Source organism: Salarias fasciatus, chromosome 8 (genome assembly GCF_902148845.1).
Source record: "Salarias fasciatus chromosome 8, fSalaFa1.1, whole genome shotgun sequence".
Lineage (NCBI taxonomy): Eukaryota > Metazoa > Chordata > Actinopteri > Blenniiformes > Blenniidae > Salarias > Salarias fasciatus.
In genome coordinates, this window is record NC_043752.1 from 2766237 (window position 1) to 2779283 (window position 13047).

At 45.5% G+C, this 13047-nt stretch overlaps 1 protein-coding gene across 1 annotated transcript; it reads left to right on the forward strand.

The window, feature by feature from the left end:
* The first annotated feature begins 3957 nt into the window (after positions 1–3957).
* Positions 3958–12736, forward strand: LOC115393692 (glucose-6-phosphatase-like). The gene is made up of 3 exons (XM_030098801.1): positions 3958–4067; positions 12228–12343; positions 12441–12736. Exons 1-3 carry the CDS (start codon positions 3958–3960, stop codon positions 12734–12736), a joined length of 522 nt encoding a protein of 173 aa, XP_029954661.1.
* Positions 12737–13047: the final 311 nt, after the last annotated feature.

A 13047-nucleotide genomic window follows, 5' to 3' on the forward strand; every position in this document is an offset into this window, starting at 1 on the left:
GCGGTGCGCGCGGCACTTCCGCGTCCAGTGCGTTCCTGGCGTAACCTGTCCTCAGCGCTTCGTTTCTTCGTTTTTCTTTATTTGCACAAGGTATGGCGCACTGAACGGTGAGTGAATCTCCAAACATTCGTCTCCGCCGTTCTGCAACGACGCTCCGTCCTTCTACGTGCGCACTGAACCAGAGTCAGTGCAGGCGTACATGTACGCGCAGGGGGCAGGTCGAACGGCGAAGGGATTTGATTGGTTTAAAAAAAGGTGTCCCCTCAAGACTATTGGTTGCTGTTTTTCCTGTTTTACTCCTGCTGTAGATAGCGGATATTTTCCAAACTACTTTAAAAACACGCTATGAATTGCTTCCCATCAGGTCATAAAGATCATTTTAACCAGTATTTAAAAAAATGTATCTCATTCAAATCGCCAACCCCAGCTTTAAAACAAGCAACCAGCAGGCGACCAGAGCCGAGCTGAACACACTGACTGCAGGTCCACTGGAACACAGTAGGCCTAATGTACAGTTACAGAGATTTGCAATACTTAATGGCCAGAAGTTTACATTTGTGTTTTCTTAACAGGCTGCAATTTAGTTCAAATAAATACTAAATGTTCTAAAATACTGTATAAAGTGTTTTTATTCTTCAATCAGTTGATATAAACATCTTTGATGTTATAGATGTTATAGAATGTGGTAATGTGTAGAACATGAAAAAATAACGTCAGTTACTTTGCTGAGTAACTAATTACTTTTTCAATGAGGTAACTGAGTTACTAACTCAATTACTTTTTGGGAGAAGTAATTTGTAATTCTAACTAATTACTTTTTTAAAGTAACTTGCCCAACACTGGCTGTCAAGACAACCTCACCTATGGATTTGAATGGACAACGCAGCACAGCAGCCATGTTACCCTAGTCACAGGAATCTTCACAGAATCTAACAGCCAGCTTAGCTGAAGCAATTGCAAGCTCTCTTACTTTGAATCGTCTGCCCGTTCCCGAACCAACTATGTTTTCTGGTGACCCATTAAGATTTATAGATTTCAAAACGTCATTCACCACGCTAATTGACAAAAGGCCTATTCCTGTGTGTGAAAAAATGTTGTATCTGAAAAGTTACCTCACGGGAGAGGCACGGAAAGCTGTTGAAGGATTTTTCTACAGGAGCTCTGAAGATGCTTATGAGGGGGCCTGGTCTGTTTTAAAGGAAAGGTATGGAAATCCTTTTGTGGTTCAGAAGGCATTTCGAGATAAGCTCATGAGGTGGCCTAAGATTGATGCAAATGATCCCCTTGCACTCAGGGATTTTGCGGACTTCTTAAAGGGCTGTGCAGAGGCTATGCCCCATGTCAAAGGTCTGTCTATTCTGAATGATTGTGAAGAAAATCATAAACTTTTGAGAAAGTTGCCGGACTGGGTTGTACGCAAGTGGAGCAGGATTGTTGTGGAAGAACTTGATGCATCCGGGGAGTACCCCACCTTTGATTGCTTTACTGAGTTTGTGCAGAAAGAGGCTCATATAGCCTGCAATCCTATCGCTTCTCCGTGGCTGTTCAATTCTAGATCGTATGATGACAAACACTCTAAGAGAGTAAAGGCTCTTAACACCAATGCTAAAAGATCATACATCAGAAAGTCTTGTTCACAGGCCAAAACTGCCATGTCTCATCTGCATAAATGAGCTTCATGGCATAGCGAAGTGCCCGGTCTTTGCTTCCAAGTCAATGGGAGATAAAAGAACATTTATACATCAGCATCGTTTGTGCTTCAGTTGTCTGTGCAAAGGACATATGACGAAGGACTGTAGAACCAAACATATCTGTTTTGAGTGTGGCCGCCGCCATCCCACCTGTCTGCATGAGGAACGGGAGTCTGAGAGTGTGACAAGCAGAATCACTGCCCCTATGGAAGGAGAAACAGGGCAGGAGGTCCACAGGGCCTTGTCACATGCCCTGGTCCATCAAGCTTCTGTCACCTCCAGTGTTGTTCCAGTTTTCGTGTCATCTGCTAAGGAACCTCAGAAGGAGATTCTTACATATGCACTTCTTGATACTCAGAGCGATTCAACCTTCGTTTTGGAAGGCCTTGTCAGAGAGCTGGAGGTTATGACTCAACCTTTACAGTTGAAACTTAGCACGATGACTGCCGTTGACACAGTAATATCTAGTCAAAGTGTGTGTGGTTTGCGTGTTAGAAGTTTTCATTTTGAAAGGCACATACAGTTGCAGCAGGCATACACACGTGACTTTATTCCTGTCAACAAGTCCTGCATTCCAACCAAGATGTAGGAGCCAATTAGCACCGGAAGTATAAATAGGAAGTAATCACGGCCTGACAGGTGTTGCTGCCCGTGAGAGGAAACACGGTTTTGACCGCTGTCGCTGCTGCCTCGCCATCGCTGTGTGGTTCGTATCCTGTGGTGAATTTTGTAAGAAGTGGAAATAAATGGACATATTTCATTGACGCAAACAATCGCCTCAGCTACGTTATTCACTCCATTCAAGTGCCAGCGTGTCAGCCGAAAACTCCGGGTAGAAGCCGTAGGGGCTTCAAGCATAGGCTTTGCCCCTACATTCAAGTCAAAACCGTTTACAAGGACTAAGAACTCTGGTGGAAAGCCGCATGTGGATCACGCTGTGAGCAGCACACCTGTCAGCGCGCCGCACTGGTGTCGGAGAGCGCACCAGACAGGAGAGACGTGGCTGAGTGCACGATTGGAGAGTGCACGCAGGAGCTCACCCGTCGGGGTGGAGGTGCCACAGGGGCACCTGGTTCGCTCACCTCCCGGAGAGGACACTGGAGGGCCGGACGCCACATCAGCGGAGCCAGGTTTGCTCACCTGCCGGAGAGCGCGCCAGAGTGGAGGTGCGTCACCGCGGCGCTGCGGAGCTCACCTGCCGGAGAGGACACCGGAGGGGCGGACGCCACATCAACGACGCCTGATCTGCTCACCTGCCGGAGAGGACACCGGAGTGGAGGAGCCCCGCTTCGCGGCATCGTTGGGCACGGAGGCCGTGGAGGAGCGGAGTCGAGCAGCGGAGTGGCGAGCGGCCGCTGCGGTGCGGCAGTGAGCGTCGGAGACGGGGCCTGGCAAGGAGCCAGGTGTGCCTTTCTTTAATTGTGCAGCGCTGAGGACGCCGTGGGATTTCTTTGAATGGATCATGGAGCCGACTCTTCTGGACAAGGTAAGGAGAGCGCTACCATGTGATAATTGGCCATAAAACTCCGTGTGCACACACTGCTTGCATAAACCCAAGCCTTGGTTGTGGAAGCAAATGAACAAAGACACAACGACGCTGCAGCATTTCTTTTGCTGATCGACTCTGACTATTTAGTTTAAATGGAAAAGCGCGTCGTGCAGGACACACATTCTGGTGTGAACGTGTCCACAGTCGGTGCGCTGGACGCAGTGAGCAGCTCTAGTGACACACAACTGACTAAAAGATTGCCAAAGCTTTCTGCCAAAGCTCTTGCACATAAATTGGAGTGTTTGCAGCATGACAGAAAGGGTAAACTGAGCAAAGCTTCTCAGTTAAGAGACAAGATACAAGGTTGGATGCAAGAATGCAAAGTGGGAGATGTGCAAAGTGGTCTTGATCATTTACTTAAGTTATGTACTGAAATAAGGTTAATTCATGGTTCTGTTTTGAGTTTATTGCCACATGTTGAGAAAGAGCGACATGAAATATGGTTTAAAGCGAAAATGATGTTCAATGATGAGTTTATTGTCAACACTCAGGGCTGGTTGTCAGGTGATGGTGTGCGTGAAAGTGATGCAGTCAGTCATGAGGGGAGAGTGTCTCATCAGGATGACATCAATCCCAACGACAGTGTTTCGAATGCGGGTAAAATCAGGAACAAGAGTACATCCAGCTGCAGGTCAAGCACAACTTCCTCTGCACGAGTTAAAGCTGCTGCCGAGAGAGCTGCACTTCTCGCTCGCATGTCATCGTTAAAGGAGCGACATGCACTGGAGGAACAAGAACAACAAATACGGAGGAAAAGAGAGCAAGAACGACATGCACTGGAGGAACAAGAACAACAAATACGGAGGAAAAGAGAGCAAGAACGACATGCACTGGAGGAACAAGAACAACAAATAAGACGGAAAAAAGAGCAACTTGAACTGGAAACCGAGCTGGCTGCCTCCACTGCTAAGCTGGAAGTTCTGCAGTTCTCGGATCAAAGAAGTTCTTCTCATGGATCAGCAGATGGCATGAACTCTTACTTGGAGAAGGAGAAAAGGAAAATGACAACAAGCAACACTCTTGACCCTATGGCAAAGGAATATGAACCTGCAGCTTCAAAACAAACGCACACAGAGAAGAAACAATCAGCAATGGTCACAAAACCTAAGAGAACAGACACTCAAGAAAGGCATGTGCTGAATATGTGTGCTGACACACAACAGCAAAGATCTTTAAACCCAACAACAGCTTCACAACCTGGTGCAACAGCAGCTTGGTTAAAGAAAGCAGACGCTCAATGTATGGATCAACTGCAAAACAATCAAATACCTGCTGGAGACGTTGTAACCATCATGCATAGACAAAATGAGATCCCAAGCGCTCTTGTACATCAGCAGCGTTTACTGTCCCTGCCTGCACGGGACATTCCGGTGTATGAAGGTGATCCACTCCAGTACAAAGCTTTCATTAAAGCATTTGAACAAGGTGTTGAGGACAAAGCCAGTAGAGCTGACTGCTTGTACTATCTGGAACAGTTTATAGCAGGACAACCTAAGGAACTGGTTAGAAGCTGTCAGCACATGGCTCCTGAGCGTGGATACATCGTCGCGAAAGCTCTGCTACAAGAACATTTTGGCAATGAGTATAAGATTGCAAGAGCGTACATTGAGAAGGCTCTAGCCTGGCCAGCTATAAGGGCTGAAGATCTCAAAGCCATGCAAGCTTATGCCATGTTCTTGCGTGGTTGCTGTAATGTTATGGAGGAGCTGGATTACATGATAGAGCTGGACATGCCGACCAACATGAAACTGCTTGTGTCAAAGCTACCATTCAAACTCAGGGATCAGTGGAGATGCAAAGCACATGATATTTTTGAAGCCACAAATGACAGGGCTCATTTTGTGGATGTGGTTTCCTTTTTGGAAAGACATGTAAGAATTCTGTCTGATCCGATCTTTGGAGATCTGGAATATGCCTCAAAACCCACAGTTGGTGTGAGGAATCTCAACATGAAACCTCAGTCAAAGATAAGAATGAAAGGAAGTACCTTTGCTGTGACTGTGGAAGCCGTGGATGAGAAACTGGTTACAAATGTCAAGAAAAAGGAGATCTTGAGTTGTCTTTACTGTTCACGTGCTCATCTGTTGGAGAAGTGTAATCAATTTAGGAAAAAGAAGCACAGAGAAAAGATCCACTTCTTAAAGGAAAAAGGAGTGTGTTTTGGGTGTCTGTGCTCTGGTCATTTAAGCCGTGAGTGTACCAAACGCTTGTGCTGTGAGGTCTGTGAACAACAGCATCCGACTCTGCTTCACATCGAAAAGCCAAGCGAACAGTGTGAACAAATAACTGGTTTATCAGAGACAAAATTACAGGTTCCTCCTCAGCTGTGTGGTCGTACAGGGGCTGGTCAAGAGAGATGCTTACTTTCCATCATTCCAGTACATGTTAAGTCAGCAAAGGGAAATGAGATCATAAAGACTTATGCCTTTTTAGATCCTGGCAGTACGGCAACCTTTTGTTCTGAAAATCTCATGCGAAGGTTGAAGATGACGGGAACAAGAACTCATTTTCTGCTAAAAACCATGGGACAGGAAAGGCTTGTTCCGTCCTATTCTTTGGTCGGTCTGGAAGTGTCGGGGCTGGAAGCTAATAATTTCTATTCTTTGCCAAAGGTCCTCACACAAAAGCAAATTCCAGCCTCTTCAGATAACATCGCCACCACTGCTGACTTAAAAAGATGGTCTTACTTGTCTAGGATACATATCCACAACATACACGCTGACGTTGACTTGTTGATAGGTAGCAACGCTCCCAAGTTACTGGAACCATGGGAGATTGTCAACTGCTGTGGAGATGGCCCATATGCTATAAGAACAGTGTTAGGTTGGGTCATTAATGGTCCTTTAGGTGATAATGGTGAGAGCAATAAAGTCAAGCGTTCTTCTTTTGTTGTCAGCAGGATTTCTGTGACGACACTCGAACACATGTCAAACAGTCAAGGCAAACATGACTTCAATGAGAAGACATCAGTGGGCATGGAACCCTCTGCAGTGGTGCAGGATGTGAGGTACTCCTCGAAGTTTCCATTCAAAGAACCTGATGTTCAACTTCCAAGTCAATTTGCTATGGAAAAGCATAGACTTCATGGACTGAAGAAGTTTCTGAAAATTCCAGAGCTGTACAAGAAACATTCAGCATACGTCAATGAGGTGACTGAAAAGGGATATGCTGAAGCTGTACCTCAGAAGCGAGCTGTGAAACTCTGTATTGACGGAGACAATGAGGAAAGAAGAGAAGCTGTACAGGTGTCTTCTGAGAAGCAGAAGTCACCAGTCATGTTTCCAGAGAAGAAAGTGGCCCACAGCAATCTGAGACAGAAGCAGCAGATTGAAGCGCATCCAAGTGTGTTGTTCAAGAAACGCCTGGATGTCACTAACAAAGAGCTTAAAGATGAGCGCCATTGTTATGCCCTCCTGCAAAAACTCAGCTTGCAGGACAAAAGCCATCTGAAATTCCTTCTGAATGAAGCAACATCACAATCAACTGATGTTCACCTGAAGCTTGCAGATGTTTATAAGAAGATCGACACAGAGAGGAGCTGCTTCTCCAGACAGGTGGACAAGCTTGGTTGCAGACATGAGGATGATGCTGTCAGAGACACAAAGTTCACTGTCGACTTGCGATTCCAGCTGAAGCAGGTGCAAAGATGGTTCAAGGACCTGGCAGCTGTGCTAGACAAACTGAGAGGCGAGTTGCAAAGCAGAAGGAAAGCGAAAGAAGAGGACCGCACAAGGAGGTCTGAACTTGAGAGGGAGCAAGAGGCAATCGCCAAATATCACATTGATATGGAAAATTCAATGGATCAGAAATGGGGAAAAACCTGTTCTTTGGAGATGGAACATAAGCAGTCTGGATGCCAAAGGATGTAAGACTCAAAGAATACTGATGTGTGCATAAATGCTCTCCATCGGTTCAGCAGAGGAAAAGGAATCTTGTAGCTGGTGGTGTTATTCACGTCATCATGGATGTCTCAGGTTTTCGTGGTGCAAAGTACTACAGTTGTCATGGCAAATGGGGTCAATTTCTCTGTCAAGTTACAGACGAAAACTAGTGTGATGGAAAGACCTGTGACAAAGCTGTGTTTATTGCACGAAGTATGAACAGCTATGGTTTATATTATGATTTAAGTTATTTATGTTATGGCTCCTTGTATAACCTGTGTTGGAATTGTTATGTTTATGCACCAGTAACAATTAGGGGCTGGTGTGTAGGAGCCAATTAGCACCGGAAGTATAAATAGGAAGTAATCACGGCCTGACAGGTGTTGCTGCCCGTGAGAGGAAACACGGTTTTGACCGCTGTCGCTGCTGCCTCGCCATCGCTGTGTGGTTCGTATCCTGTGGTGAATTTTGTAAGAAGTGGAAATAAATGGACATATTTCATTGACGCAAACAATCGCCTCAGCTACGTTATTCACTCCATTCAAGTGCCAGCGTGTCAGCCGAAAACTCCGGGTAGAAGCCGTAGGGGCTTCAAGCATAGGCTTTGCCCCTACACAAGACCACAGCCTTGCAGTGGCCTCATATTAAACATCTTGCTGATAAGTTTCCACCACTTCAAGATTGTGATGTGGGACTATTAATTGGGTGCAACTGTCCTTCAGCTTTAGCCCCACTCAAAGTCATCAGGGGTGTTGGAAGTGAGCCGTTCGCACAGAAGACGGAGTTGGGATGGAGTATAATAGGCGCGGTAAATCCTCATCTTGACAGACAGGGTCCTGGACTCTTAAGGAAGGAGAGCGTTCAAAAGGAACTCCAACCATCATCTGACCTGATGGTTGGCGACCCAGAGGTCAAAACCGTCCAGGCCTTTGCCACAACAGCTCGTGAGAGTGTAGATGTGCTTGATCGTTTGTCGAGATTCTCTTCCTGGGCGACACTTCTTAAGGTGGTGGCAAGAATCAAGAGGCTGTCTTCAAAAAGGAAATGTCACGCAGGTGTTGTGACAGTCAAGGAGCGTGAAGTTGCTGCTGAAGCAGTGATAAAGCTTGTCCAAAACCAGGCTTTCAATAGAGAGATGAAGTTACTTGAAGCGGGCGAAGATCTTCCTTCCTCTAGTTCCCTCTTTCATCTTGATCCGTTTCTGAAGGAGGGCCTGTTGCGTGTTGGTGGGAGATTTAAATCGTCCTCTCACAGTGGAGAGTTCAAGCATCCGCTAATTCTCCCAAGGGACAGTCATGTCACTCAACTTATTATATCTCATTGTCATCTTCAAGTGTGCCACCAAGGCAGGAGTCAAACCCAGATGGAGCTCAGGTCAAATGGGTTTTGGATTGTTGGCTGCAGCAAGCTGGTTAAACAATTGATTCAAAGGTGTGTGCAATGCCGGAAACTGAGGCGTCCAGTTGAAGAACAACAGATGGTGGAGCTTCCAAGGGAGCGTGTTGAGGCATCTGCTCCATTCACATACTGTGGGACGGACTGTTCGAGGCCTTTTGCTGTTGAGAGGAATCATAAAGAGAATCAACAGAAGCGAAACTACCTTCTAAACATTTCAACCAAACAGAAGTGGCATGCGGCTCAGCGCAATCTCAGAGTGAATGATGTGGTCATCATAAAGGAACATATCCTCCCACGCAACCAGTGGCAATCGGGACGGATAGTAGAAGCGACCGTGGATAGTGATGGCCTGGTGCGAAGAGTGAAGCTACAAGTTGGATTAAAGGATTCAGGAAAGCTTGGAATAAAAGCTCCGGTCATAGAAAGACCAATTCAAAAATTAGTGCAGCTTCTTGAAGGCCAGTGATAAAAGCACATATGCACTTTATATTTTAAATGTCTAGCCCTGCATATTATGTAATCTATAGCGCGATTGGCACAATTTGAAGATTTTAAGGGCCTTCTTTTTCTTTTCGTTCTTCTCATTTTGGGTTAGAATCATTCATAAATATATTGGCTGTTATGAATGATTGGTGGGAGGGTAAATGGCCATAATGTTATTTTATTGTGTTTCAATTTGTATTAAAGGGAAAACGAAACGGGTAAAAAGACAAAGGGCTGGACAAATATGGATTTGAATATTGTTGAGTAATGTGTGATTCATTTTGTATATTTTATATTCTTTGCATTTGAAAAGACGACCCGGAAGTTACCTTCGATCTTTAAATGCGTCCGCTCGGCTGTCAGCTGTTTTGTTTGACACAGCTGTCAGGCAGCCGCTGCTGCTTCACTTGGAGTTTGCATTCTTTGGAGAGCGCAGCGAGGTAAATCGGGGAACTTATAATTGTGAAACGTTTAATATCTGATTGCACTGTGAAATGTTGATTTAAAATGTTTATCTTTTTTTTTTGTTTTGTCTGCATACATGTTTTAAAATACAGTTTCACGGTGCCGCAAGCAACGCATCCTGAGTGAAATACAGAAACCTTGCGCATCAGTATGAGCTCACGCCTCGTCACTCCAAGGTCTGCTACAAAAAGAAATGAGAAAAATTAACCACTGGGGTGACTGGTCATGTCTTGCCTGGTGATGTTTTAAGGTGTTAAGGCGATTATAATTATAAATTTAATTATTATAGATGATCTTTGTGGAATTAGTTGTATTATTAATAGTACCTGTTGTGGAATTTTTGGTGAATCAGAGCCAAAGATGACGAGTCAAGGTGTTGACGCTGCACAAGGAGGATTTATTGAGGATTGCAGAGGAAGCACACACAAATCAGCTGATTGAGAGCAAGGCTGTTGCTCCGGGGAGAATCCAACCCAACTCTGGCATGACTTCCGGCCATGCCAGGTCATATAGCTAGATCTCACGAGACTAGCAGACGCTGTTTCCAAGTGACTTCAGACAAAACAGAGCGGCCTTCACACTGTGTTCCTGAGAACTTTGAAAACAAAGCATTATTCCACATCAGTACCAGTAGTAGTCATGATAACTCATAATATCTATTGAAAAGTCAAAATGCCATCTTTATTTTGATCTAATTTCATTGCATATACTGTGTTTCTTTCAGAGGTTCTGTCCTATCAGGACCGGCTGGACCAGACCTGTCTCTGGACCCACATCTGAGCTGCAGTGGTGGATGAAAAGGTTCCAGCTTCTCAGCTGAGCGGTGGAGGGATGTTCCTGGTTCAGCAGCGCCGGAGGCCACAGGTGGAGTGGTGAAGATGTAGAAGCAGGAAATGGGATCCAGGATGTTCTGATGCTCCATCTGATCAATCACTATTAAGGACGACTGAGTTTTGAACAGATGGTTACTGTAATCAGTTAAACCAGCGTTGATCAATTGTAAAGACATAAAAACTGCTTTTTACTGCAGCATAAAAGTATGTTGAAAATAATGATTGCTGATCTAAGTTCACTGAATATTGCCCTTTGTGTTTTTTCAACCTGTCATTCAGTAAATTTGTTGTGCTTCTGCAGATCTGTTGTTTCCATACATGATTCAAAATATTTCACGTAACAATTTTCTCATATTGTTTACAACAGCAGAGAGTAAACCAAGCTTAAATAAAAACTTTATTGATAGTTAATATCAATTACAACTCCACAAAAAAAACAAATCCAGTTGTGTTATTAATGGTTCTCATGGTTCCCGGCCTCCTCCGTGTTGAGCAGGTCCTGTCAGAACCCAGAACAGCCGGACTGAAAGCAGCCTGGCGTCACTCTCTTCCCTCCTGCTCCCTGGATTCTCCAGCCTCGCTGAGGACCAGTTCAGATGTTCGTCTCGCTGGATCCGGTTCTGCCTCTGATGCTCCAGATCCTCAGAAAGGGTTTCTGGCAGGACAGCAGAGACGTCTGGCTGGAACAGGGTCCTGGTTCTCTGGCCTAAACAAACAGAGTGATGGAAACTGATATTAAATGTTGTTCAATCCCTCATCATCTTGTAGTTGTGATGGTTTTGTGTAACTACTTAAAATTGCACACTCTTCTACACTTCCCATTACCGCGTTTATACGGGTGTGTGACTTAAAAAATATATAAATATAAAGAAAGATTCAGATGAGCCTTCACATTTCGATTGAGGCTTTTGTCTTGATATCAGTGTTTGTTGCTGAGCAGCAACTGGATTTCCCCCCTGTGCAATTTAGAAAATATATGTCCGTGTATTTATAAAGATGTATGTGGAAACAGTTGGAAGGAAACCTACGGTGCAGAGCAGCAGGTGGAGGAGACGGTCCCTGTGCAGGAGGAGGAGATGGAGCTGCTGTCATGGCAGGGAGTCTGGGAGTTCAGATGGGGAGACCAAACTGTCCTCACTGAATGAAACAGAACACACACACACAAAGAACAATAAAGTCAAGTCAGTGTGGTTCAAACTCAGCCCTAACATGTTCTACTCATTTCGAAAGTCCACCTTCCTCTTTAGGAGGGGCTTTAAAATGTGTGTGATAACTTTAGTAGAGCAGTGCTCCCAAAAAACTGTTCAAAAAAATGTGTGAGCTTTCAGTCGACATGAGGGCTTTAATATTGACTGTCTCAAGTCGTTTTTTACATAATAATGAAGGGAAAAACACGTTTCATTTCACTACATGAAGGAAAAGAATCAGACACAGAATCTTTATGCATATGCTGAAATTGAAAGTGCCTCAGAAAATAAAACTTTGTCCGGTGGTTATGTTAAATACCAAGCGTGCTATCAGCAGCTTTACTGCTGGCTTTCTGAGTGTGATCACGTGACTTCGAGGACAATGACTGTAAACTCCTGAGAGCAGCAGCGTCTGAACACATTCTTACACAAACTGTCGATCCAGATAACTCATTTTTCTACCTTATAACAAACTCTGATCACCAGAAACTCACCATTATGCTCCATCAGCGACTCCAGCAGCGCCGTGGCAGAGTCGTGGTCACGTCCTGGTGTTTACAAGTCGGTGGCCGTAGATTGTCCATCTGATGGAACCATCCCCAGGTCTTTCCAGCCCTGCTCTTTGAGTTCTGGTCCGTGTTTCAGTTTTTCTTGGCACTGGGTTGCGGTTCGGTGGGCTCGTGCTTCAGACTGATCGGCCCCCGGACGACCTTTAACCCTCACACGTTTCGCTCCGTCAGGGCCGTGCAGGTGGGCCTGTGGGGTCTCATGGGCCTAGTGGAGCTGCTGGTCTGCATGTCCAGGGTCTTCATGGCCGCTCACTTCCCTCACCAGGTCATCGCTGGAGCCGTCACAGGTAGCAGGACGTCAGCCGTGAGGCGGCGGAGCGGCGTTTCAGGGTGTGAACGGAGCCCAGTAAACAGCCCGCCTGTGTTTTCTGTTTCGGCGAGCAGGCGTGCTGGTCGCCGAGCTGGTCTCCAGGGTCAAGTGGATCTACGGCGCCAGCCTGGCGAGGTACGTGCTGGTGACGCTCTTCCTGACCGGCTTCGCGGTGGGCTTCTACCTGCTGCTGCGCGCCGTGGGCGTGGACCTGCTGTGGACCATGGAGAAGGCCCAGCGCTGGTGCGTGAGGGCGGAGTGGGTGCACCTGGACTCCACGCCCTTCGCCAGCCTGCTGAGGAACATGGGCAGCCTGTTCGGGCTGGGCCTGGGCCTGCACTCGCCGACGATGCTCTATTTGTGGCTTTAAATGAGGAGTCTTCAGCTCCATTTGAGCAACTTTTAATTCCATCTGTTTAATTTGCAAAGAATAAAAAAGTGTGTGCATAATTTTGTTTTGATCACTATCATTAAAAACAGTGGTTTTGATATTTAAGGTTTTCTATATATTCAGCGAAGCAGAAGCTCTGTTATCTACAGTATGAAAAACTTTGAATGGAATAATCGACCAACGCTGGACATAAGGTTTAGATTGTTTTTTTTTTTTTCTTTTATTGTTCATAAACTGAGAAAAAAACAGAACAGGAAACAGCAGCTTTGTGTTTTCTAGCAGGTTTTGGG